Source organism: Sarcophilus harrisii, chromosome 1 (assembly GCF_902635505.1).
Source record: "Sarcophilus harrisii chromosome 1, mSarHar1.11, whole genome shotgun sequence".
NCBI lineage: Eukaryota > Metazoa > Chordata > Mammalia > Dasyuromorphia > Dasyuridae > Sarcophilus > Sarcophilus harrisii.
The window spans coordinates 570,673,980-570,698,781 of NC_045426.1; the positions used below are offsets into that span (position 1 = coordinate 570,673,980).

General features: G+C 32.9%; 1 protein-coding gene across 2 annotated transcripts in view; it reads right to left on the reverse strand.

Moving 5' to 3' along the window:
- The window catches only part of PIP4P2 (phosphatidylinositol-4,5-bisphosphate 4-phosphatase 2), a 69,970-nt gene extending 51,501 nt beyond the window's left edge, over nucleotides 1–18,469 (reverse strand). Inside the window, exon 1 of one of the 2 annotated variants that reach the window (XM_031946967.1) lies at nucleotides 18,193–18,468. In XM_031946967.1, coding sequence (XP_031802827.1) covers nucleotides 18,193–18,298 — 106 coding nt within the window. In that variant the 5' untranslated portion in view covers nucleotides 18,299–18,468. Of the gene's footprint in view, nucleotides 1–18,192 lie in introns of both variants that reach the window. The other variant, XM_003770312.3, reaches the window with a different exon arrangement.
- Between the last annotated feature and the right edge of the window lie 6,333 nt (nucleotides 18,470–24,802).

The following is a 24,802-nucleotide window of genomic DNA, read 5'->3' on the forward strand; positions in this document are numbered from 1 at the left end:
TTGAAGATATAGTAGAAACAAAATAAAAAGTTCCTGTTATATAGGAACTTACATGCCACAGGGATGGATAATATGAACACATAATATAATGCACAATGGGAAATTAAGAAAGAAGGGCAAAGCAAAGATCAAGCAAAGTCTTTAAAAATCTTTGAGGAAAAAAAAAAGTTAATCACTTTCTTTTTCTTTTATTCAAGTCTTTTTGTACAAAATGACTAATACGCAAACTATTTACCTGATTGATTGCTTCCTATCTCAGGGAAGGGGCAGGGGGAAAAGGGAGGAAGGAAAAATAGAATTTAGAATTCAAAACAAAACAATCCAATTAAATATTTTAAAATTGTTTTTTAACATTATTATGGTTGTAAAATTTGTGTATGTATATGTGTGTATGTGTATGTATACACATATATGCTTAGAGAAGGGAAAAGACTTCTCAGAAGAAGTGGCATCCCAGCAGAGTTTTAGAGGAAGCTTAGCAGAATGCCTGACATATGACAGACCTTAAATAAAAATGTATTCACTAAATGAATGAGATTCAGGACTAAGAGAGTAACTCTAGGAATGCAAAGAGGCAGTAATTGGCACTTTGTCTGCAATTCAGTATATGAAGATGAGTAGTAAGGAAAATGTTTGCAGAGGAAGGTTAGAGAAAGATTATGGACAGCCAGACTGAGAATTCTGAATTCCATCCTAAGGATAATAAGGAGCCATTGAAGATTTCTGAGCAAGGAAGAAACATGGTCAGACTAAGTTTTAGGAAAATTGATTCAGCAAGCATGTTAAAGATTAGAAAATAAATGTTGATGGCAAGGAGATCAGTTAGAAGGAAATTATAATAAATTCTGGAGAGAAACATAAAAAGCCATCCATTCCATCTTCTCTTACTCTCTTCTAAACTCTTCTAAACTCTTGTATTCTATCCTTCATCATTCTACTAAAATATTCTGTGCAAGATTAAGAACAATCCTTTAATGACCTAATCTAATAGCTCTTTTAAAACATTAATTCAAATGCTTCTTGATGCATTTGACATGTTTTTGACAGTATTTGACATAGTTCCACTTTCTTCTCCAGGGTACTTTCTCTAGAATTTCATGACATTGATCTTTCCAGGTTCTCCTATCTGTCTGTTTCTTATTATACATCTCCTTTGCTAATATCATATCTGCCAAGTGTGGGTGTTTCCATAATTCCCAATCATCTTTTCTGCTTCTAAACTATCTCACTTGGTGATTTCATTAGTTCCTAAGGATTCAATTATAATCTCCATGCATGTGATTCCCAGATCTTGAGAAAAATTGTTATTATGCTATACTGTTTAAAAATTACTATGCAATCCACCCTATTCTCTATTTTGTCAAACCCTCATTTCCCAGTCTAGTCCAAAAGACACTCTCAGTATGGCATAATCACTTGCTAACTTGGGACCCTTGCTTTTATTTATAAAGAACTATCTTGGGTTTTCCTCAAGGGATAACTCTCCTTTCCTATAACTCCTTGTCAAAATTATGGATGATTACTAAATCATCCAATCATTACTAAATCATCCATGATTACTAAATTCAAAGGAAAAGCAAATGGGGGTATCTGATTAAAATGGTTCCGATTTTCTAGTCAAATCTACTGGATGCAATTGTCATTCCTTAATTGCCAGAAAGGGATCAGCTACACCTAAAGGTCAATCCACATTCCCCAATTTTAGATTAATCCTACTATTTGAGAATTACTCTCCACAAGGAAAAAGTAAAAAGAAAAAAAAAAAGCTAAAGTAACATTTAATCCAACTCCCTCTTAAAATGTCTACCAATTGGGATTGTTATCTTTGCCAGGGAAGGTCCTATTAAGCCAATCAGAACTAAAACACAGCTAAACCTACTAGGACCCTTACTCAAGTCTTTGGTAATTGGGAGAGACCAATGACCCAATTTATTGGTTATTGTTAGCCTATCTAACAAATTGATCATTCTTAAGTCTGTTTTTTTTTTGGGTAAGCCAATATGACCCAATTTACTAATTGTTTATGTGCATCTGTTGATAAAATGTGATCTTGCCCTGGAGAAAAAGATGTCTCTCCATCTGCCTTTGTTGCAACTTTACTGGCCGATAGATAAACAGATATTTAAATACATGTCCTGTCTAAGTTTCTCTCCTGAGCTCTCACCCTATATTATAAATTGCCTGAAGATGACAGACAGCTGGCAAAAATAGAAATGCCTTAAAATGGTAAAAATGAAATATGATATATTATCTTCATAGAAAAAAAAAGGCAACAATTTAAAAAAAAATCCTAAGGGAAAAATACAATATTAAAGACAAATATAGGAAAACATAACTCTAACTTATAAATTCAAATGTGAATAGATTTAACAATCCAACAAAATAAAAAAGAGTAACAGCTTGAATAAAAAAAACAAAACCCTATACAATCCTTTGCTTACCAGAAACACATCAAAAACTCAAAGCCATAAGCAGAATAAAAATTAAGGTCTGAAAGAAATTTTATTATGCATCAGGATAATTTGAAAAAGTAGGCATTCCAATCATGCTATCACCAAAAATAAATAAAAATTTAAAATATAAAAAGAGATATATAAGAAAAATATTATTCTGAAGCAAACATACAAGTCATTATCATTATTAAATGTACATTCTCTAAATACTTTAGCATCTAAATTAATGAAACAAAAATTAAATGAATTACAAGACAAAAAAAAATATAGTAATATCAGGAGACAATTTCTTTTAGCCTTAGAGAAACTTAACAGAAAGATAAACAAAAGATAAAATATAAAATTGAATAAATTATTGGAAAATCTAAATTAAAAGGCTTCTAACTGGACTTTTGACAAAAACTATGTATTAAGACAAAGAAATACTGCAAGTAATAGGTAAAAATAGTAATCATATTCTTTACAATCCATAACTCAGTAAAAATAGTTTTCAGTTCAGGGAGGACAGACTAAAAACTGAAATAGACACTTAACAAAGGAAATGTAAATAATTAGTAAATCATAGAACAAATCATAAAAACACCTAAAAAGTATATGGGAAAAATTGATAATGAAGAAAAAACAAGCTAAAATATCTAGTATACAGCTAAAGCAGTACCCTCAGGGGAAAAGAAATCCCTAAAATATATAGAATTACAAAATAGAAAGCAGAAGATTAATGACTAAAAGTTCATTTTTTAGAATTAGAAAGCCAACAAAAAACTTAAAACAAATAGAAAAGAGGTGTTAAAAATTAGAGAAGAAATAGAACTAAGAATGAATAAAACTGATAAAACCTTAGTCAACCTGATTTAAAAGAGGATAAAAAATAAAATCAACAAACTGGCGAATAAACAAAGTTAAATCAGAACAAAACCAGAACAATTTTATTTCAATTATCAGAACCTAACATTTATTCTTATATGCTTTTAAAAAAATAAAAACAGAAGAAATCTCAAACAATCCAATCTCAGAAAAAGAAATAATTTTATTGTAAAAGGAAAAAACTTCACTTGAGAATTATATTAAATTTTAAAAGAATAATCAGTACCAATATTCTACAAAACATCCTCAAAAAATTGAAAATAAAAAATATCTACTTGGTTTCTTTTATGAGACAAATATATTCCTAATACCTAAAGCAATGAATATAAAACCCAAATAAAGAATTACAAACCAGCATCATTGATGACTATTAATTCAAAAAGTTTAAATGAAATCCTTTCGGACTACAGAAATTCATTCAAGAAATCATTTATTATGAGCAAGATGCATTTATACCAAAAATACAAGGATGGTTCAATATTAAGGTGAAAAATCAACAATCACATTAAAAACAAAAAAACATAAAACCACATGATTACTGTATCTCAATAGGTATGAAAAGTCATTTATTAAATTCTAACATTCATTTGTGCTTTTTAAAAATCTGCAAAGTATGTATATATATATATATATATATATATATGAACCTTTTAAAAATATAAAAATATTTACCTAAAACCAAAAACAAACATATGCATTTGAACTACACTAGAACCTTGCCCAATAAATTCAGGAGTAACGCTAAGATGTCCACTCTCTTGTTATCATTTAATATTGTCCCAAAAATAGCAACAATACAAGTTAAATAAACTGAAATTATAAAAATAAAGATGAGATAAAGCTATCCTAATATGCTGATGACATAGATAATAGATACTAATTGAGTCAGTAGCTTCAATAAAATTGGAGACTACAAAACATCCCACAATCAACAGAAAATTCCATATTAAAATAAAATCTAGGTTATCAAGAATAGTAAGAAGAGTCTCATTTCCAAATACCTAGAGTTCAATCTATCAAAGAATACAAAATATTTATTCAATACTTACTCAAATCCAAAATATTTCTTAATGTACAGTAATTTAAATAGCTGGAAGAATATTCAATTAGGGCTGCATAGCATCAGTATAATAAAAATAGCAATTTTTCCAATTTTTTTAAAGCTTCAGTGCCATATTAATTAAACTTTCAAAGGGATACTTTATAGGATACAAATTTTTAAATATCATTTTGTGAACGTAAAGAAGAAAACCATATTATGAAATCACCATCATCATAATCATTTGATATTGGTTTAAAAATAGAGAAGTAAATCAATGGAACAGATTAGACAAGAAAGAATGAAAAAATGATGGAATTCAGTAATCCACTATTTGATAAACCAAAAAACAAAAATTAATAAAGAATTCCCGCTTGATAAAGATTTTTGAGGAGACTGGAAAGCAGCTTAGGTAAAATCAATTTGTTATTGTCTGGTCATTTCAGTCATTTTTGACTCTTCTTGACTACATTTGATATTTTCTTATCAAATATGCTAGAGTGGTTTGCCACTTTCTTCAACTCATTTTACAGATGAGGAAATTGAGACAAACAGGCTTAATTAGTGACTTGTCAGACAGCTAGTAAATGTCATATATGAACTCAAGATGAGTTTTCCTGACTTCAGCTCTGACATCCCATCTACTGCATCATCCAGCCACCCAAATATGTACTAAGCTTTACAAATCATTTTCCTCACAATATTAAGTATATAGTTTAAGTTTCACAACAACCCTGAGGTAATGATTACAATTATTATTATCTTCACTTTCATATGAAGAAACTGAGGTTCAGGGAAGTTTAATGACTTACCTAGAGTCAAGGTAATAATTGTCAGAGATGAAATTCAAACTCAAAACTCTCCAAAATCAATTAAGTACTAATCCTCCCCTATCAAAATGTCTTTTAAATGGTTTTATAAGAGTCATGAGAAAAGTGTATAATGCTTAGATTAGAATCAGTACCACTATTTACAGATTGAATTTCTTAATATATAAGGGAAAAATTTATGAGAATTTATCTGATAGTAGCTTTTTATTATGCCCCAATGTAAAGAAATACAGTTTTATTTGTTACGATATTGTAGCCCTCACAAAAGTCCTACTCTAGTGCCTTATCCTGGAATAGAAATTATGTCTTCTTTCTATTGATAATCTCTAGTTTATCTTGTCCATAGTTTGTTGATATGTAGTTATTTTCATATTATATCCCCTATTAGACTGTGAGTTCTGGAGTGCTGGGACTGTCTTTTTGATTTTCTTTGTAACTTTAGTACTTAGCACCATGCCTAGTACATAATAGGTACTTGAGAAGTGTTTATTGACTGACTGATCTTGGATTCTTGAAGGCTAGATCAAGGCAGAAGGTGGTATAAATTTGGACAAGATTTTTGTTTGCTTTCTAAGCAGGGTTTATTGTTCAAGGACCAATGTGTGAGAGAGATGCTAGACAAAAGGTATTTAATTAATTTACCTTGAAGATCCACAAAGAAGATTAAAAATATAAAATTATCTTCAGCTTTATGAAGTACCCTTCTGTTTCTACTGTAATAATGATAGGGAGAAGGGAAGGGGACAGGCATTTATTAAGCATATACTAAATACCAGGCATTATGCTAAAGCTCTTTACAAATATCTCATTTGATCTTCACAATTATCCTGAGATGTAGGTGCTACTATTATCTCCATTTTAAAGTTGAGGAAACTGAGGCAGATATGTCAAATGACTTGCCCAGGGTTGCATAACTAATAAACATCTGCAGTTAGATTTTTAACTCAGATCTTGCTATCTCCAAGTCCAATGCTCTCTCCAAGTGAGTCAGAGAATGAATGCTAAGAGTCACACAATTCTTTTTTTTTTTTTTTTTTTTTTTTTTTTTTTGCTGAGGCAATTGGGGTTAAGTGACTTGCCCAGGGTCCCACAGCTAGGAGGTGTTAAGTGTCTGAGGTCATATTTGAACTCAGGTCCTCCTGATTTCAGGGCTGATGCTCTGTCTACTGCACCATCTAGCTGCCCCAAGAGTCACACAAATCTTAAAGCATCTATCAACATTAATAATACTAATAGCGAAATTAATGTGAGATCTTTGTCTAGTGACCAACCAGTTGATGTAGTACTTGAGAAAACAGCTACATCATTATTTACTTTTTTGCTAAAAATTAATCTAGATAATATAATAAATATTAAAATAATTAAAGTAAGCTGAGTTAAATGAAAGAATGCCCCATGAGTTCTTTTCAAGGGAGCAAATAAGGAATAAATGAAGTTGGATTCATAGGGTGACTAAAGACTATTGTTCAGTCATTTTTCAATTGTGTCCAATCCTTCAAGAGTTTTCTTGGCAAAAGTACTGGAGTGCTTTACCTTTTTTTTTTTTTTCAGTTCATATTACAAATTACAGTTTATATTACAAAATGAGAAAATAAAGCAAACAGGGTTCAATGACTTGCCCAGGGTCATATAGCTATCTAGTAAGGATCTGAGGCTAGATTTAAATTCAGAAAAATGAGTCCCAGGACTTTATTCACTTCACCACCTTGCTGCCCAAAGATAACAAGCATCATTTCTTTTGCTACAAAGGGAAATGGTCTTTATGAAGATAAGGTGCAGCATATGTGCAACATCTTTTACAAAGGATAACGAACAGAAATCCTAAGATAAATTTAATGAGATCCATTAAATTAAATCAATATATAATTCAATTCTTGATTGCTTCAGGGCATAGATGGTCATAGAACAGGCTTGTGGGAAATATGTTGCAAAGTCTAGTTTGAAATTCAGAAATGAAAAAAAGAATATCATTTAGAAGCCACATCCCTATATATTCAGTATTTTCTTCAAAAAAAGTTGGAAAATGTTATAAATGGTAGACACCAAACAACATAACAAAAAATTAGTATATCCTTCCAGAAAAGAAATTCTTTACTGTATGCAATCAAATCATTAACTAGTTAGATGAAATCCAATTCAAAGAAATAGTAGAGATGAGAAAATAGTTCATGAAATAGCAATAGTTTCAATCTGATTTGCTTAAACAAACTGCTAACTTTGAAAAGTACAGACTATTTTCTATATAGCATACTTTCCGATTACAAATATAAAGCTGAGGAACAGAAGTAGATGTAAGATTGCACTATGTTTGTTGATAATAACAACAGCAACAGAGGCATTTGACTTGAAATGTCAGAAAAAAACAAACAATAATCTAGAAATCTTAAAGTGTCTCCTTCAACAGTGTCTCCCAAGAATATGTTTAGATCATTCAGTAGTCTTTAATAGATGTAACAATAGAAATAATTTTACTCAACAGTGTTTTTTAAAATTTTTTCTTTTTTCTTTGTTTTGTTTTGTTTTTATATTTTTATTTTTTTCAAGTGTTTTGAAAATCAACATCAAGTGCACAAAATCACAAGAACAATGCCCACCAATTATAATCATCAGTGTAATGATAAAAACTAGTTTATTTTTGTATATAAGGAAGATAAGTATATTGTTATTATCTACCTTACAGGATTATTATGAGGAAAACACTTGCTAAACTTTAACCCACTATAGACATGGGAATTATTTTTCTTCACAAATATGGATATGTTTCTAAATAAGTCTAGCATCTAGACTTCCCCAAATTCTCTAGGATTAGTAATGGCTGACCATCCAAAAATTTAAGGCATTTCTATTGGGGGGGAAGGCCATGAGAAATGGGGAAAAGTCAGAAGTTGTCAGGTATTTTTCTTTTCAAATGTTGAAATGTTTCTCCATTACCTTGAATTTCTTTTCTCTTCCACCACCCACCAAGGTCAATTTAAATACATGGTCTTGCTGCTTGACCAGGCCTTGATCTTATCATTCAACTAGTTCTAAATCCACCTTACTGTGCTATCATTTAGTCTACTTTTTTTCCATCATATCTGGGATAGGTATCTGAGAAAGGAAAAGAGAAGAGAAGAGAAGGAAGGAAGGAAGGAAGGAAGGAAGGAAAGGAAGGAGGGGGAGGAAGGTAGTGTTAATTCATCCTTCCCTTATATCACATACTAGGGCTGCTATATAACACAGTTGATAGGCTACTGAGCCTGGAATCAGAAAGATTCATTTAGATGAGTTCAAATGTAGTCTTGGAAATTTACTAACTGTGTGACTTTGGGCAAGTCACTTAACCCTGTTTGCCTCAGTTTCCTCAAATGAGCGGAAGGAAAATGACAAACTACTCCAGTTATCTTTGTTTAAAAAAATCTCAACAATACCACATACAATAATAAATTCTAAATGCATATTGCATAAACCATCTAAATATAAAAAATTCACATAATAAAAATTGGAGAGAATAGTTGAAGATATCTGTCACAACTATCACTGATGGAGGATTCTCTATAAAGGATAAAGGTTTCTTCTCCCTTAAAATGTAAGCTCCTTGAGAGCAATGAGTGTTTTTTACTTAGCCTAATTCCTGGAACATAGTAAATATTTCATAAATGCTTGCTGAATAAATGGTTAATTGAATGGAGATCACAATAAATAAAAAATAATTAGATTCTGCACAAACCTAAACTGTGTAATAGATAAGAAATTTTCTATTGGACCTTAAAAATCAATGCATCAAATATTGTTGATACAGTATCTAAAATTCAAGAAAATAGGGAATTAATACAAATATATGATGAAGAGCCATATTCCAATAGGAAAATGTTCCAAGTGATGAAATAGAGCACTGGATCTTGAATCAGGAAGGCCTAAATTCAAATCTGTTCTCAGTATTAGCAATATGACCCTAGGCAAATCAATCAACCAAGTTTTGTCTAAGTTTTCTTTACTATAAAATGGGATAATATAAGCACCACATATAGGGTTGTGATATAAAAATGAGATACTTTGTACAAAGTGCTTATCATAGTAACATGGTAGTCATTACATGAAGTTATATTCCTTCCTTCCTTTTCTTCCTTTCAAAAGATGAATTTCCTGCTACTAACAATCACATAAAAGATTTCTTTAAATTGATAATAAATGAAATTTAAAACAAGTCTTGAGGTTTTACTTCATTTCCAACAAATTCTCAAACATAACAAAAATTAGAAATGTTGGAAAGGTATCACACACTAATTGAGTGGATCTGAGAATTTTGAAATTCTTAGAGTTCAATCACTTTGAAAAACAATTTGGAATATATGAGCAAAGTAACTAAAATTATTACTAAGATTATTACTAACTGTGCCTCTGGGAAAGTTACTTAACCCTGTTTGTCTCAGTTTACTCAAATGAGCTGAATAAGGAAAAGGGCAAACTAAGATATCCTCTGCTAGATAGATCCCATTGAAATCATGGACAAAAAAAAAAAAATCCCATAAATGGCAAAATATTTATATCAGCATTTTTGTGTGTGCAGTAGCAAATAACTGTTAAAAATTGGATTTTGCTGACTGATGAATGACTAAAGGAACTGTGATATATGAATGTGCTTAAATATTACTGCTTACGAGACGATGAATATCAAGGATTGAGTAAACATGAAAGACATACATAAATTGGCAGAATCGAACTATAAAAACAATAGATACACTGATTGAACAAGGAACCTGAAGGAATATAAAACAGAAGAGAATGAGATGTAATTAAAATGCTCACCCTTGACTCCAAGGTAGAGTTAAGAGCATATATCTCCCTCTTTTTAATGAAGAGAGAGATAATGGATATAGAATACTGCCTTTACTGTCAACTGAGGTTGATGTGTTTTTTTCTGAGCTTCTAAAAAAATCTTCACTATAGAAGACTGACTCACTAGATAAGTAGGACAGGGGTATATTTAGTAATTATTGGAAAGTAAAAACAATAAGCATTGAGTTTACAAAACAACAATATTATGAAAGTTTACTCACTTGATCATTCTCTGATCTGTCATTTCTTTTCATCTATTAACTTCTAAACCTACAAATATGCTCAGGTTTCTCTCATTGTTAAGAAGCTGCTTTTAAGAAGAGAAGAAATTATTGGAATATAAAGTTAATAGTGTTAAAGCAGTTTTGTGACTGGTAAATAGGAGAGATATGGGAGATGAGAATAGATTGTGTAGATTGCTGAACCTTTCAGGATGTCTACATCTTTAATGAAATTCATAATCCTCAAGCTTACTGTCTTTTCCTGACTATTTACCCAGTAACATGTGTAGTTTGTATTTTTAGATGGGAGTTGAGAACTGAAATATTTAATCTTTGTTTTATAAGAGAGGCTTGGTCCAATGTCTGTTGGAATATATTGTGGAAGAAGCCATATGGTTAACGTAAAGAGAAATAGATTTGGAGGGAGAAATGGACTTGGATTTCAAGAAGGCTCTGTTATGTGCTGGTTGTGTGTGATCTTGGGCAAATTATTTTGAGAAACCAGAGAAAGAAGACTCAATTCCCTCATCCACAAAATGACTGGACTAAATGATTTTTAAGGCCCTAGTCCAAATCCTTTCAATGATATCTTCCTACATCATTATTTGAGATAACTTCTCTCTCAAAAGTTACTAATGATTTTTAAATTGCCAAATCTAATGGTATTTTCTGAATCCTCATCATTTTGGACTGTACTATAGCCTCTGACAATATTGACCATTCTCTTCTTGTTATTCTCTTCTCTCAAGGTTTTTATGACCACATTCTTTCTCGGTTATTTTTCCACCTGATCACTCCTTCTCAATGATCAGACAGTGGTCCTTCATCAAAAACATGCCTGCTAATTATGGGTGTCCCACAAAGCTCTATCCTGGGTGCTTTTTTCTCTATTCTATTTAACTTAAAAGATTACTCTGATGAATTCAGCTGTCATCCATATGCTGAAGATTCTCAGGTCTAGTTATTCAACTCTAACATATCTCCTGCCTTCCAGACTAACATGTCCAACTGCCTATTAGACATCTTGAAAAGTATGACTCACAAATATCTTAAAACTCAACAATTCAAAACGTCAATTTATTATATTCCCCTTACTCCCCTTACTTAAGCTTTCTCCTTTTTCCTAATATATGACTGTAAGTAATGGTAATTCCTAACCATTAGTAATTCCTAACTATTACTGTTAAGGATACAACCATTTTCTCCATTATAAAGGTTCACAATCTAGGTGGCACCCTCAATTCCTCATTCTCTCATTTTTCCATGTCCAATCTACTACCAAGTCCTATCAATTTCATCTTCATAATATATTTTGTATATATACCCTGCTCTACTCTGATATTTCCATCACCATGGTGCATGCTGTCATCATCTAATGCCTGGACTATTGCAATATAGTCCCTTGCTTGACTTCCCTACCTCAATTCTCCCCCCCCCCCCACCATTAATCCATCTTTCATTTAGTTATTTAAAAAAGCAGCTTATAGCTCAGGTCTAACCATATCACTTCCCTATTCATTAAAGTTAATGGCTCTCTATTTCCTCCAGGATGAAATAGAAAATCTTCTCTTTGACTTTTAAAGCCCTTTATAACCTGACCCCTTTTACCTTCCTAATATTTTTATACCTTACTTTCTTCCATGTAGTTTATAATAAATTGACACTTACCTCCTTGGTCTTCCTCATATAAAACATTCTACTCTTGACTCCAAGAATTCTCACTGACTATTCCATAGGCCTGGAATTCCTACTCTCCTCATCTCTACTTCCCAAAATCCCACTTTTTACAAGAAGCCTTTCCAAGTCCTTAAAATTATTGCCTTCCCTCGAATCATTATGATGATGATAACATCATTTATAAGTGCCAGGCATAGTACCAAGCACTTTCCAATTATTATCTCATTTGATTTGCTTGGATTGATCCCATATATATATCCTGTTTGCAAATAGTTGTTAACCTGTTGTCTTCATCAGAAAGGAAAGGATAGGATAGGACAAGACAAGACAAGAAAGGGGAAAAAGAGAGGAAGAGGTGAGAGAAAAGAAGGAAAGAAGGAAAGAAAAGAGGAAGGGAGGGAGGAAGGGAGGAAGGGAGAAAGGAAGAAACCAAACTTATGTTTTTTGCTTCTTACCCACAGTATACATCTACAAGAAAAAGACAGTCTGAATGGAAGCAGAAAAGGGTCCTAGAAAAGTAGATCCCATAGTAGCTCTTCAGAAAGAGAAGACTAGTAGGAGAGATATGCCTTCCTGCTATATATTAAAGCAAGTCAGGTCTCAATAACTCAGATATCTATTAGTCAGTCCATAAATTTAGGGCAAAAAAAGGTTATATAGACTATCAATTCAAGACTATCTGCTTTTCTTCAAATCAGGAGATTTGGGGGGCTTACTGGGACAATAGCCAAAACAATATCTTTAACACCTTAAGAAATAGTTTTGACAATTCACATCTTTATCTTTACTCTCTAATTTTTAGATTTGTTTTTGGTTTTAAGATTTCTCATAATTTGAACAGTAAAAGTTGACCAAGTAGTCTTAAACCTAAAAAGTGAGCTACCTTAAAGAAAGTCTACAGAATTTGGGAGTTGATCACTTTACCTCCCAATAGACTTAGATTTTTTCAGTTAAATGTTAAGAAACATGTTGGCATGAACTAAAAAGAAGTATGGGCATCCCAAAATAGACCTGCAGAAACATGGAGTTTGGGGCATAGAGTATAAATGGAATGTGGTGTGGCTGAATCAAAGTTTTTAAAGATAACCGATTCACTATCCTTTGACATACATGGACAGCTAATAAAAATGTACTACATAAGGCCAAGACTAATACAGTTAGTATAACTCAGAAGAAATTATTAGAGCAACATAGACTTTAGAGTTGGAAAACACTTTAGACCTAGTCCCATAATTCAGTCCATAGATGAGGAAATTGAGGCCTACAATCACATAGATTTAATTAGAAGAGTCAGAATTTGAATTTAAGGTCATTAGTTTCCTCACTGATGTCACTTATCAGTCTAACTATCATCATAATTATTAGCATTTATATAGGTCCTTAAGGCTAGCATTGAATTTTACATCTATTATCTCAATGGAGCCTCACAAATGACCCTCAATGGATTATCTCCAATTTATGCATCCAATTTTACATAACTGTATACATGTCAGTCAATACTCATTTATAAAAGCCTACTATGTGCCAGGAACTGTGCTAAGCACTTGTGATTCAAAAAGAAAGAGGCAAAAGATAGTTTCTATATCAAGGAGATCACAATCTAATGTTTTTCTTCATTAAAATAATAAGATGCTTGAGACTGTCTTTTGTCTTTTTTTAATTCCTTTGAAGATTAGCACACAGTAAGCATTTATTAAATATTTACTGATTGATTTTGGGTACTACTATTATCACCATTTTACAGATATGAAAAATGAAAAAAGTTAAGTGACAAGATCAAAATCTAATGTATAATTTAATAAGAAATTATTAATTCTTAATTTAATCAATCAATTAACATTTGATCAATCAATAAATAAACATTTATTAAGTATCTACTCTATGCCAAGTACTAGGCTAAATAGTAAATTTTAAAATTTACTTTAAAATTTGATTAAAATTAAAATTTTAAATTTTAAAAACTTTAAAATTGTTATCTCATTTGATCCTCATGACAACCCTAAAAGGTAAATGTTATTATTTTCTCCATTTAATAGATAAGGAAAGTGAGGCAAATGGAAGTTTAGTGACTTGCCCAGGATCATACAGTTAAATACCTGAAGCAGAATTTGAACTCAAATTTTCCTTATTCTAAGCCTAGTACTCTAACTTCCATACCACCTAGCTTCTCCTATAAAAGAACATTGTTCTAGGTCTAAATTTTCCCTTTTCTTAATATGGGGCCTTATATACACCAGACAATTTTGCTGTGCCTCATTAAATACATATGGTAGATTTCAAGGAGAAGGCAAGTATGAAATAATATTTTATATTCTCTGAAACAGTTGTGAAAGAAACAAAACAAAATAAAATAGTTATAAAGTTACTTTATTAGTCAATGAAAAAATGTTTCCTCAAATAACTTCAGTTTTAACATAATTAAAAATGTGAAACAAAGAATGTTTCACTTATTTTTAAACAAGTTACATCAGATATCTGAATGCCTATTATCAAAAATTATTTTCACCTCTTATTGAACTGAAATAAAATTGCTTTAACATAAATTTTATAATTAAAATAAAAGTTTATTTCTCTTTTATCTTTGAATTCAAAAAGAAAATTATTTGAGAGCATTAATAGGAATTACTATATAAAATTCAAATTTTTTCTAAAAATATGCCTCCCCCCCTGCAAAAAAAAACAAAACAATTTCTCTATGATAATTTCTTAAGAATAACAATGAAAGAAAGAAGAGAAAAGCACTAATTGTTTACGTTGTGCCAGGCACTGTGCTAAGAATCCTACAAATATTTTATTGATCTTCACAACAACCCTGGAAGGTAACTGCTATTATTATCCTTATTTTATAGTTGAGGAAAACTGAGGCAGGCAGCAGTTAGGTGATTTGTCCATTGTCATACTGCTAGGAAATGTCTGAAGTTGTTTGAATTCAAGTGTTCCTGACTTCAAGAAGTCTTTGTATCCTATACATTGTACCACCTAGTTGTCTACAATGAATATTAACTAAAATGCATTCCCTCAGTTACCATGCTTATACTTAGTTAATTTTAAACATAAGGTTTGTGTAGCAAATAGAAAATGCTATAGAAATAGCATTGTATTTTGCATGAAAAGCTCTAGTTTCAAATCCCGACCCTGTAGAACTTTTTACTATGTATTTCTCTCTTTTCTGGGTCTTGTTTTCTTTATCTCTAAAATAAGGCTATCCGACTGGATGACTTCAGGGTCTTGTCCTTTCCAGTTCTAATGCTATGAGCTTATAAATAAAATCATTTAAAAAGTGAGATTGCATTATTGGTGCAATACCTGCTTATAGGACTACCACATCTATTAATAAATTTATGAAATAAATTCATGGAGCTCAATTCTCATTCCAAAGGAGCTTGAAACTGACTTTCTCTTTCATTGTCATCACTCTCTCACAAAGGCTGAGCAGTGCACCCACAGAAATGTTGATACCACTGAACCCCTTTAAGGGACTACTGTAGGATCTGGGCAGATACCCAGTGTAGACTTGGTAGAGAGTTCTCCAGTCATTCCACTTAAAGTCTGAATTAGATTGTCACTCAGGCTGCAGATGATTCTCTCTGGGTTTAAATCTACTCGCATTGATTCATGGCCTCTACATTATTAATAACCTATCTTGAAATAAACACTCCAATGACTTTCAACTTAAAATGCTGAGTCTCAGATGCGATTTTAGATTCAGTATCTTCCTACATTAGGCATTCACAGTTAAGTATTTAATTTTTGTTTTCTCTCCTCACTCATTGTTACTTTTATTAAAAGGAGGCCCGATGAAAAATAAATGAAAGCAGCATCAAAACCAAAAGTTAGCATTAGTAATACTAGCTTCAGATAAGTTTAATTCCACTACTACAGGCTAAATTAGTTTGACTGCTATAATAATTCAAAACATTAAGAAGTGGTCTCACGTTGCAGAGTTAAGTCAAATCTAATACAAGATTTACAGGGGTTTTGAAGTTTTTGTTTTGGATTAGATCTATGATATCAGAATTGTTTAATGTTTGCAGAACTGAAAACTTTGTATTAGTCACTAAGAAAACACTACTAAACTGTGTTTAAAAACTTAATAAAGTTCATCTTTATCATTTATCATAACTGATCCTTAGCCATTTAACTACACAAAATTGATATATTTGGCTGTTTATTCTATAAAGTCACTGATTGTTAATCGGAGGGGAGGGAGAATCTACTATTCTTCAACTTTATCTCCTAAATTTAATAAGGATTCCAGATTTCTTGAAAGTAAGTTGCAAACTGAAATTTCTGCTGTATCATGTTGGAAATAAGCGATGGAATTGAGGTTAGGAGATATGGGTTTGAATCTTACATCTAAAACTTATTACTATGGGGTTATACCTTGTAGGTTTGTAGTACAGATCAAGTTTGTAAAGCACTTACAAATTTTAAAGCACTATGCAGCCTGGCCCAGAAGTCTTAGTGTTATTTGAAGCTTAAAACTATACTGACTTTTAGAACACAAGGTAAAAAATTTTTAAAGTATTATTAATATGCAATCTCTGAGGCTTCCTAATCTCGACCATTTTAGGAATTATGTACCACTTGGTCATTTTCAATAATCCAAAAACACTTCCCTCAAAGTAAAGATGAGCAAAGATAAAATAGAACAGTTATCTGACAAAAACTTAAACAAATTCAAACTTTAATATACACCCTCAGTGAATCTTTTGCTGACGGTTGTCAATCTATCTCTATCAACCAAGTTCGTAAAAAATCTTAAGATTGAATTTGTCCAAGAAGGGAAATTTCACCACCTGAATACAGGCATTTCCCTCCATTAACAAAAATAAATTAGACATCTTTTTTTTTATGTCTAATCATCTTGTATCATTTGTCCCACCTCTTACAACATATAAGAATCTATCATCCTGAGTTATTTGGGTGTTATTTAAACTAAGTTATTTAAAACTAAACTTTGTTTTCTTCTATCCTTTTTCTTATAGGATTTGCAGTCTAGATTGTCACCTTTCAAACTATGATGTGTTAATAGAGCCTTTAAACAGGACGAGTTCAACCTGCTCTACAGCTGCTCTTATTTCACACTAGAACTAAAAAGTTCCGTGTTACCAGAAACATGACCTCTCCTTTTCGTAAGCACTGCCCTGTTTTCTCCTAAGCCTTTTCCCTACTTCTCCAAAACAGCATCCAAGCCAAGTGGGATACAGTCACTTAAGCTTCATCAGCAGTTGCCAGCTGACCAAGTCTTTCTCACTTCAGTATTGTTTCTCAAGGTAAAACACAATCCTCTTCTCCCTCACTTCATTGAAGTGAAAATAATCTTCCCAGCCCCCACACATATATTCCTTTTTCCTATCACAGAGATAACAACTAGAGACTTCAAGTGCAAAAACTATGATCTTCCCCCCCAAAAAAAATACACAAAATTATTTTAATAATGTTATTTGATTAGCAAGTAGGGTGAAAATATTAACTGTATAAACTGAAGCTTCTGGTATATGACAAAAGGTCACTTTTGAGAAGTCAATTTCTTATCACCAGGTAAGCATCAAACATAAGATCTCTTCTTCATCCAACTGTGGTTGCACACACCCAAAACTACCACTTTTAAGGACCACAGATGAATATGTGTTTTTAACTCGGTGAAAACTGAAATTGCCTGTATACTCTGATCCAAACATCTTCATACTTTGATTGTAATGAACCTTTTTGCTAAAGGAAATCACTGACTCAACAGAGCAATAGCAGGCCAGCTTGGGTGGGTGGTAGGAGGCAGTGGGGAGGTAGTGATTCGAATGAAAATCAAGACATGCTGCATATTTTCCAAGCTTAGTGCTTTCAAGGGCATATATCAAGGTGAGCAGCAGTCCGTTTCACAGTACCACTAAAGGATTTGTGAATGATTGTGGAAAATTTGCACACCAGCTTTGGTACACTTAGGGCTCATGCAAAAAGGCAAAGTCCCACTCAGGAAATACATTTCAGGTCCTTTCTCCCCCTCCCAGTGCAAAGTACTTGTATAATGTGCACAAAAGAAAAGCCCTGCATTGCAATGTAATTCCAAGACTCTCCGGCTTTGGAAGACACAATAAACACCTTCATTCCCCTCACATCTACACTTCCAGCTCTTTCTCCTCTTCCTCTTCCTCCTCCCCACTCTTCTCCTCCCCCTTTCTAACCTTCCCCACCAAGCCCAAGTGAAAAGCTCAGCTCTCAGAACCCAAGCTCCTGTTTCCAGTGTTCCAGTCCTTTCCTTGCCGAGCAGAAAGCAGCCTCTCTTGTCTTACCTCGGGGGCTGTTTTCTTGCAAATACGGAGGGGCGGTTGGAGTGACATTTCCAGAATGGGATGCTGAGAGCAAAGGAGAACGTTCATCCACTCCATCAGCAGCCATGACTGCAGCAAGAGCTCAGCTGGGAAGAGAGGCTGAGGGCCCAGCGGCTGCCGCCTCTGCTGCTGAAGCTGCTGCGGCTCCTGCTGCTGCTGCCGCCGTACCGGCTACTGCTGCTGAGACGGAAAGAGCCCAGGATGTGTCACAAGGCGAAGTGGGGGGAGGGGGCAAGGAGAGTGAGGGACCAAGGGAGGGGGAGGGGAAAGGCTTTTAGAATCCGAGGGGGAGGGGGAGCTTGAAAGAAGCTGGGGAAGCAGGAACCGAGGCCTGGCAAAGAACAATTAGGGATGGAGCGGGAAATGGGCGGGGAGAGCAGGATGGCTTCGACTCTACCCTCAATGCATCTTAAGTTTACTGAATGGAGAAAGAGAAATGGGAGACCAATTGGAGAAGAAGTAGAAAAGGAGGGGGGAAAAGTAGTCTGTCTATGACTCTAGATAACTGGAGAACTACGGTTAGCAAACAGAGTTAACATCACCAAGCTCTTCCTGGAGAGAGAGCAAGGTAATTTTAGCTGTCAAATCAAGGGCAATTGTATGGGAAAAATTAATCCTGGATCTTTGCTCTTTAATTCTTCTGTTGGTACTTCAAAAAATAAATAAATTTAAGCAACAATACTGTGAAACTTTCATTCATCAATGAGAGGACTAAGGGTTGGTTTTTTTTGTTTTGTTTTTAGTTTTTTTTTTTTTTTTTTTGAAATGTGTTTATTCCCCAATATTTTTTGTAGGAATGTTTTTTCTTTTTTCGTTGTTTACCTGCATGTATTAGCATCTTTACAGTAGGATTTTTGACAAGACTCAGCTTGGAAAATGACAAAAGTTTCCCTCTATAAATGTAGGTTATTTCCTTTATTCTGGATCTGTGTAATATTATTACTGGTACACACATTGTAATGAGGTTTTAGAATTACAAGAGCCTCAAATTCACATAACTTTCATGAGACTGATGAATGAATGCTCCTCTCCATCCACCTTCTAACTTTTTTGGCTTCTTTTAAGGTCCAGATAAACTCCCATCTAAAACACCTTTCTGGAACCCTCTTAATTCTAGTCCATTCCATTTATTGATCATTTCCAATTTTGTATATACTGTATATTATCTCTTCCATTACACTATGAGCTCCTTGGGAGAAGTGAGGATACAAAGTATCCAAGTGGATATTTTGTGTATCTCCCTGGAAAGCACCAGGCATTTAATCACCTTTTTTTTTTTTTTTTTTGGACTGATTAAATATTTTTAAAATAAACACTTGCAAATGAAACTGGCTAAAAGCTAATAAATGCCTTGGTTTCTGGGTTTGATTTTTTTTCTTTTTTTTTATTGATTTGACTAAGTACAAAAATAGAATTTTTTTAGAGCAAAGGTTGTTTTATATTTGTCTCTGCAGCCTCAGGAACTTATACAATGCCAAACATATAGTAGATATTTAACAAACAATTATGAATTGAAATGGAATGAGAGATTTGCAGAAATACAAATATCAGACTATTAAAGAGTGATGTGGAATTAGACTTGGTCCTGAGTTCTTTCTTGAGACTAGAGATAGAAAGTCAAGTGGAAAAGACAAGAATAAAAAGGCAAGCAGTCATCCCAGCTCTAAATGTGAAAAAGTATAGGGAAAGACAACTTTTTTTTCTTTGAAACTACTCTGAACTCAAGAAAAATCTTTATTTGTTCTGTCTAAGAACATATGGCATCAATTATTACCCTTCCTGCCTGAAAATGTAACTAAACAGCAGCTATAATTCCTAAGGGAAAATTATATATGTATGTATGTGTGTGTATGTGTGTATATATATATATATATATATATATATATATATATATAGCGAGTGTGTGCTAATGAAACAGCTGTTTGTAGCCCTGTGAAATCAGACTACACATTTCTTTGATCTCAGGTTTATCACACTGTGAAATAATTGTTCTTGCCACTGCACATAGAAGTTTATGAGCTTTCCTCATCTGGAGAGAACATAAATATCATATGACCCAGTATTTAGTTTTATCTCATTATTACAAACTTATTTAATATGCAAATACTTTGTGATTTCATTGATGGAAGTACAACTTCTAGCCTCAACCAGAATCCTTTTTTGACTTAGGTCAGCTGGTTACTGAGACCAGCTGTGGCTGAAAAATTCATCACCCTTTGGTCAAATTATTAATGAGCCTATCTGTAGGCTGAGTCTCAGAGGAAAGACATGCAGTTTATCACAGGTTGCCCTGTACAATACTACAAAATCTTGCCAAATGGTATAGGTGATATAGAATTCAATGAGTTCTCACCAAATGGTTGTGGGAGGTCTTGAACTTTCTTCTGATTGACCTATTTTCTGGTTTCACATATCTCAATTACCTAGTTTCTTCACTGCATGGAGCTAAGCTCCTAGGACCATGTTGAATGTAGTACCAGGCAGGAAGATTTTTCTCTTTTGTAATTTTTGATCCCTGAACTGTGTATCATTCATATTTGATGATGATACTACTGATGATAATCACAGTCTCTGTATGATGTGTTCCAGCCTTACTTCAAAGGAGGCAATGAAAATTGGTATTATATTTGAAATACCCTTCTTTAGTTTCATGAAGAAAAAAAAAGATACAATCAGAATATGTATACTTCCTGAGATCCTGAGTCCAATTTCATACAAGGCTTATTTCTTTTGCTAAGCCTGCAGGTCTTAAATGGCTGTTTCTTCTCTTCCTCCCCTCCCCAAACTCTATCCCCCAACCAATTCCTTTATACTTAACAGTAAATAAGCTACTCAAATACATTTAATAAATATAACAATGAACTTCCAAATAAAAGTACATAGTCCCATTTAGTATAATTCCTTTGGGGTTTACTGATTATTTATGAATTCTCAAGTCACTCTGACCATTTCTGAAAATCTGTTGCCTCTAAACAAAGGGACCAAATCTGCCCAGACTACATCCTATCATCTCAATAATTTTACTGTGTTATTTATGATCCCCCCCCAAAAAAAAAAATCTGGCCACCTCAAGAAAGCAAAATTGCTGAATCATGCTGAGTCACTTACTGAGCATGGGGGGAGGTGAGTTAATTAGAAATAGCTGAAACAGTGCCAACCTATGCCTCTATTATAAGAGGGGAAGGAGGAAGAGAGACAAAAGCAGACTTGCTTCTAGTAGCTGGAAGAGACTGTGAAAGAAGCAGTTTCAAAAGAACCTTGCTCCAGGAGGATGATTACTTTTTTGGGGGAAAAAAAGGCAGAGATTAGGCAATGATAAAAGATCTGGAAAGGAAGGTAGAATTATTTATCTTTTATTTTTCTTCACTTTAAGCTATATAGAATCCTAGTTCAGGTGCTGTGAAGAAGAAAGGAAAAACAATATTAAGAAAAAGATGAAACAAGATGGGGAGAAGATGCTGTCCTCAATTATTTCATATTAGAGAATTACAGAATTTCTACTGTCAGGTCTCAGAAACCATCTAGTCCACTCTCTACATTATCAGGAATCCTTTTTTAGAGAATATGTTGTTCTGTGTAGTTCTTATTCATGTCCTTCCATTCATCTTGGAATAGGGGCATTTTGAAAGTGCGTGGTATCCATCCTCAGGAAAGGTATTGAACCAGAATTCAACAAGACCTGAGTTAATATTTTGTTCCCTTACAATGTTAGTATTCCATATACATACATACATATATATATATATATATATATATATATATATATGTGTGTGTGTGTGTGTGTGTGTGTGTGTGTGTATATATATATATATATATATATATTTTTTTTTTTTTTTTTTTTTTTTTTTGCTGAGTCAATCCAGGTTAAGTGACTTGCCTAGGATCACACAGCTAGGAAGTGTTAAGTTTCTAAGACCAAATTTGAACTCAGGTCCTCCTGACTTCAGGGCTGGTGCTCTATCCACTGTGCCACCTAGCTGCCCCATATTGCCACCTATATTTGATAACATAAATTAACAGAGACATTGAGGGGTTAAATGATATGCCCTGATGGGAGGGCAAGCATGACTCAGGAAGGCATTCTGTTAATTTAGATTCAATAATGTACTCCTAGGTTATTCAATAGTTAACAAAAAGAGAAAGGGTATTCAACTAAGATGCTCAAGTAGTACTTTACCTGAATGAATACATTCCACTTTGATCAAGTCATTATAATGACATACTCAGTCTTAGAATATCTATGAAGCCTAAAGGGACTCCATAAAGATGGACCATTTTGTACATTTAAGTGACCAGGAAGCCCAGAAAATATTAGAAGGTTGTATCTAGAGTGATACATCTTAAGCTTTAATTCTCCCCAAGCTAATCATTTTCTGGATACAGCTTTGCCCTTTCTCTCCTTTTTAGGAAAACTAACCTCCAGGTAATTCAGGAGGAAATCCTGGTAGATATTTGTCCCATTATATCAGATTCTCTTATTTAGTGGTATAATGGGAAGGATGCTAGATTTGAAGTAACAAAGATATGCATTCAAATCTTGCTTTACACATTTAATGGCTATATTACTCTAGGAAAAATCCTTTAAGCTCAAGGAGCCTCATTTTTCTCATGTATAAAGTAGGAATAATAATAGTATTTACTTCCCTGGATCAGATAATGATTTAAAGTGCTTTACAGATCTTAGAGCATTATATACATGTGGATTTTTGATAATGTCATAATTAGTGGAGCACATAGGCAGTCCATTATATATTCCTTAATTTTTTATATGTGAAGAGCTTACCTTTTATTTTTAGTCATATACCTCCCCAATTGTATCCTTTACAATGGTCTTAAAACAATTCTTTATTGTTAATGTGTTGGTAACTCATTATTTACATGTGGTGATTAAAAACATTCAAGAGACATTATTTCTGGGTAATTTAATCATTTTATTAATAAGGCCAGCCCATTTGTTAATAAAAAGACAGTTATTTGGATGTCTCTTAGACCAAAGACTTATGGCTATGGGCTCACACTTTATATGCCCTTTGAAGAGAAAATGTTCCTTAACAGTGGCAATCAATCCTGTTTAACAATTAATGAGAAAATTAATATTACAATGAAAGAATGGGCTATATTACCATGAAAGTTTTGGGGCATTTGACTTGGATCACTCAGATCTTAGTCAAAGAGACATCACCTTCCATATAATCTGTCTGATAAAAGGGAGAACTAGCACTTCCTGTCTGAGCAATGATCAGGAATACAACCATTAGCGCAAACTTGGCATTTCTTTTAAGATCTATTACAAGACTTGACTTAGTCTGTCTAAGATTTCCCACACTGGCTAATTTCTGGATGAGAAAGTAGAAAAAGAAGAAATCTTGGTCTCAATGCAATAATTATAGATAAATAATTTTTCATATGTTTATATCACTAGGTAATTTTCTATTGACTTAATTTTTATTTTGTTTTGTTTTTAAAATTGTGGTAATCCATGGTTTTTTACTCATATAGTATTACCAGAAGAATAATCACATTAAAAAAATGGATCTTTATTTCTGCTATATCACACTGTCTTGCTTCCTGTGTAGATTTTTTGATTAAAATCTTTTGAGGCCATATCTTTTTAAATCCATGTAATTTTCTAGAGCTTTACACAATCAGCACATATCTGAGGGACCTCATCGATAGAGGATCCTCTTCAATTTAGATTCTACATTGGATACTCTTCATAATGGTGGCAAATATATTTGGCAAGCACATGGTTCTCCATTTTATGTTTTGCTTTTTAGTAATAAACAGAAGATCATTAAAGTTCTGTCACAACATCTTTTAAAGAATCTTGAGTAATTTTAATACATATATGGATAACTCCTTGGACCATATCAATTTTTAAAATATCAAAAAACATTTAGTACATTGGATTTCTTTTTATTGTCAAGGCTATTTTGATATTTTAAAAAATTGTGATCCTAAGGATGCAATCTTTATAGAACATCATTTATGGAAAAGCTTTGTTCTTTTCATCCATGATTCCCAGAACATCATTTATGAAAAAGCTTTGTCCTTTTTATCCATGATTCCCTTGCTACCTGTATATGTTGCTCTAGTAAGAATTTTTTTTAGAAATATGGAGCAGACACATTGTTGAGTATTTTAAAAAGATTATCTGAGTTGTGTGTTCTCAAATCAATCTCAACATTGTATTACCTCCAGTACAGACCTCTGCATATATTTGGTTTAGTCCAATTCTTTACTCTTCTCACCTTTATTTGTTTTGATACTATTTTTATTTATTCAGGCAATGCATTGAAAACTGTAATGTTATTCCTGCTACCTTTGATGGAGAGAAGCATCTATTATGGGAATCTTCACAGATTTTTTTCTATTTTGAATTTGTGTCTCAATCTACTTCCATTCTATCCTTATTCACTTGCAACTCTTTTTTGACCTCTTGAGGTTTTCTTAGCAAAGATACTGGAATGGCTTGCTATTTCATTCTCCCACCCATTTTTTGAGATGGGGAAATTGAGGCAAACATGGTCAAGTGACTTGTCCAGGATCACACAACTAGTAAGTGTCTGAG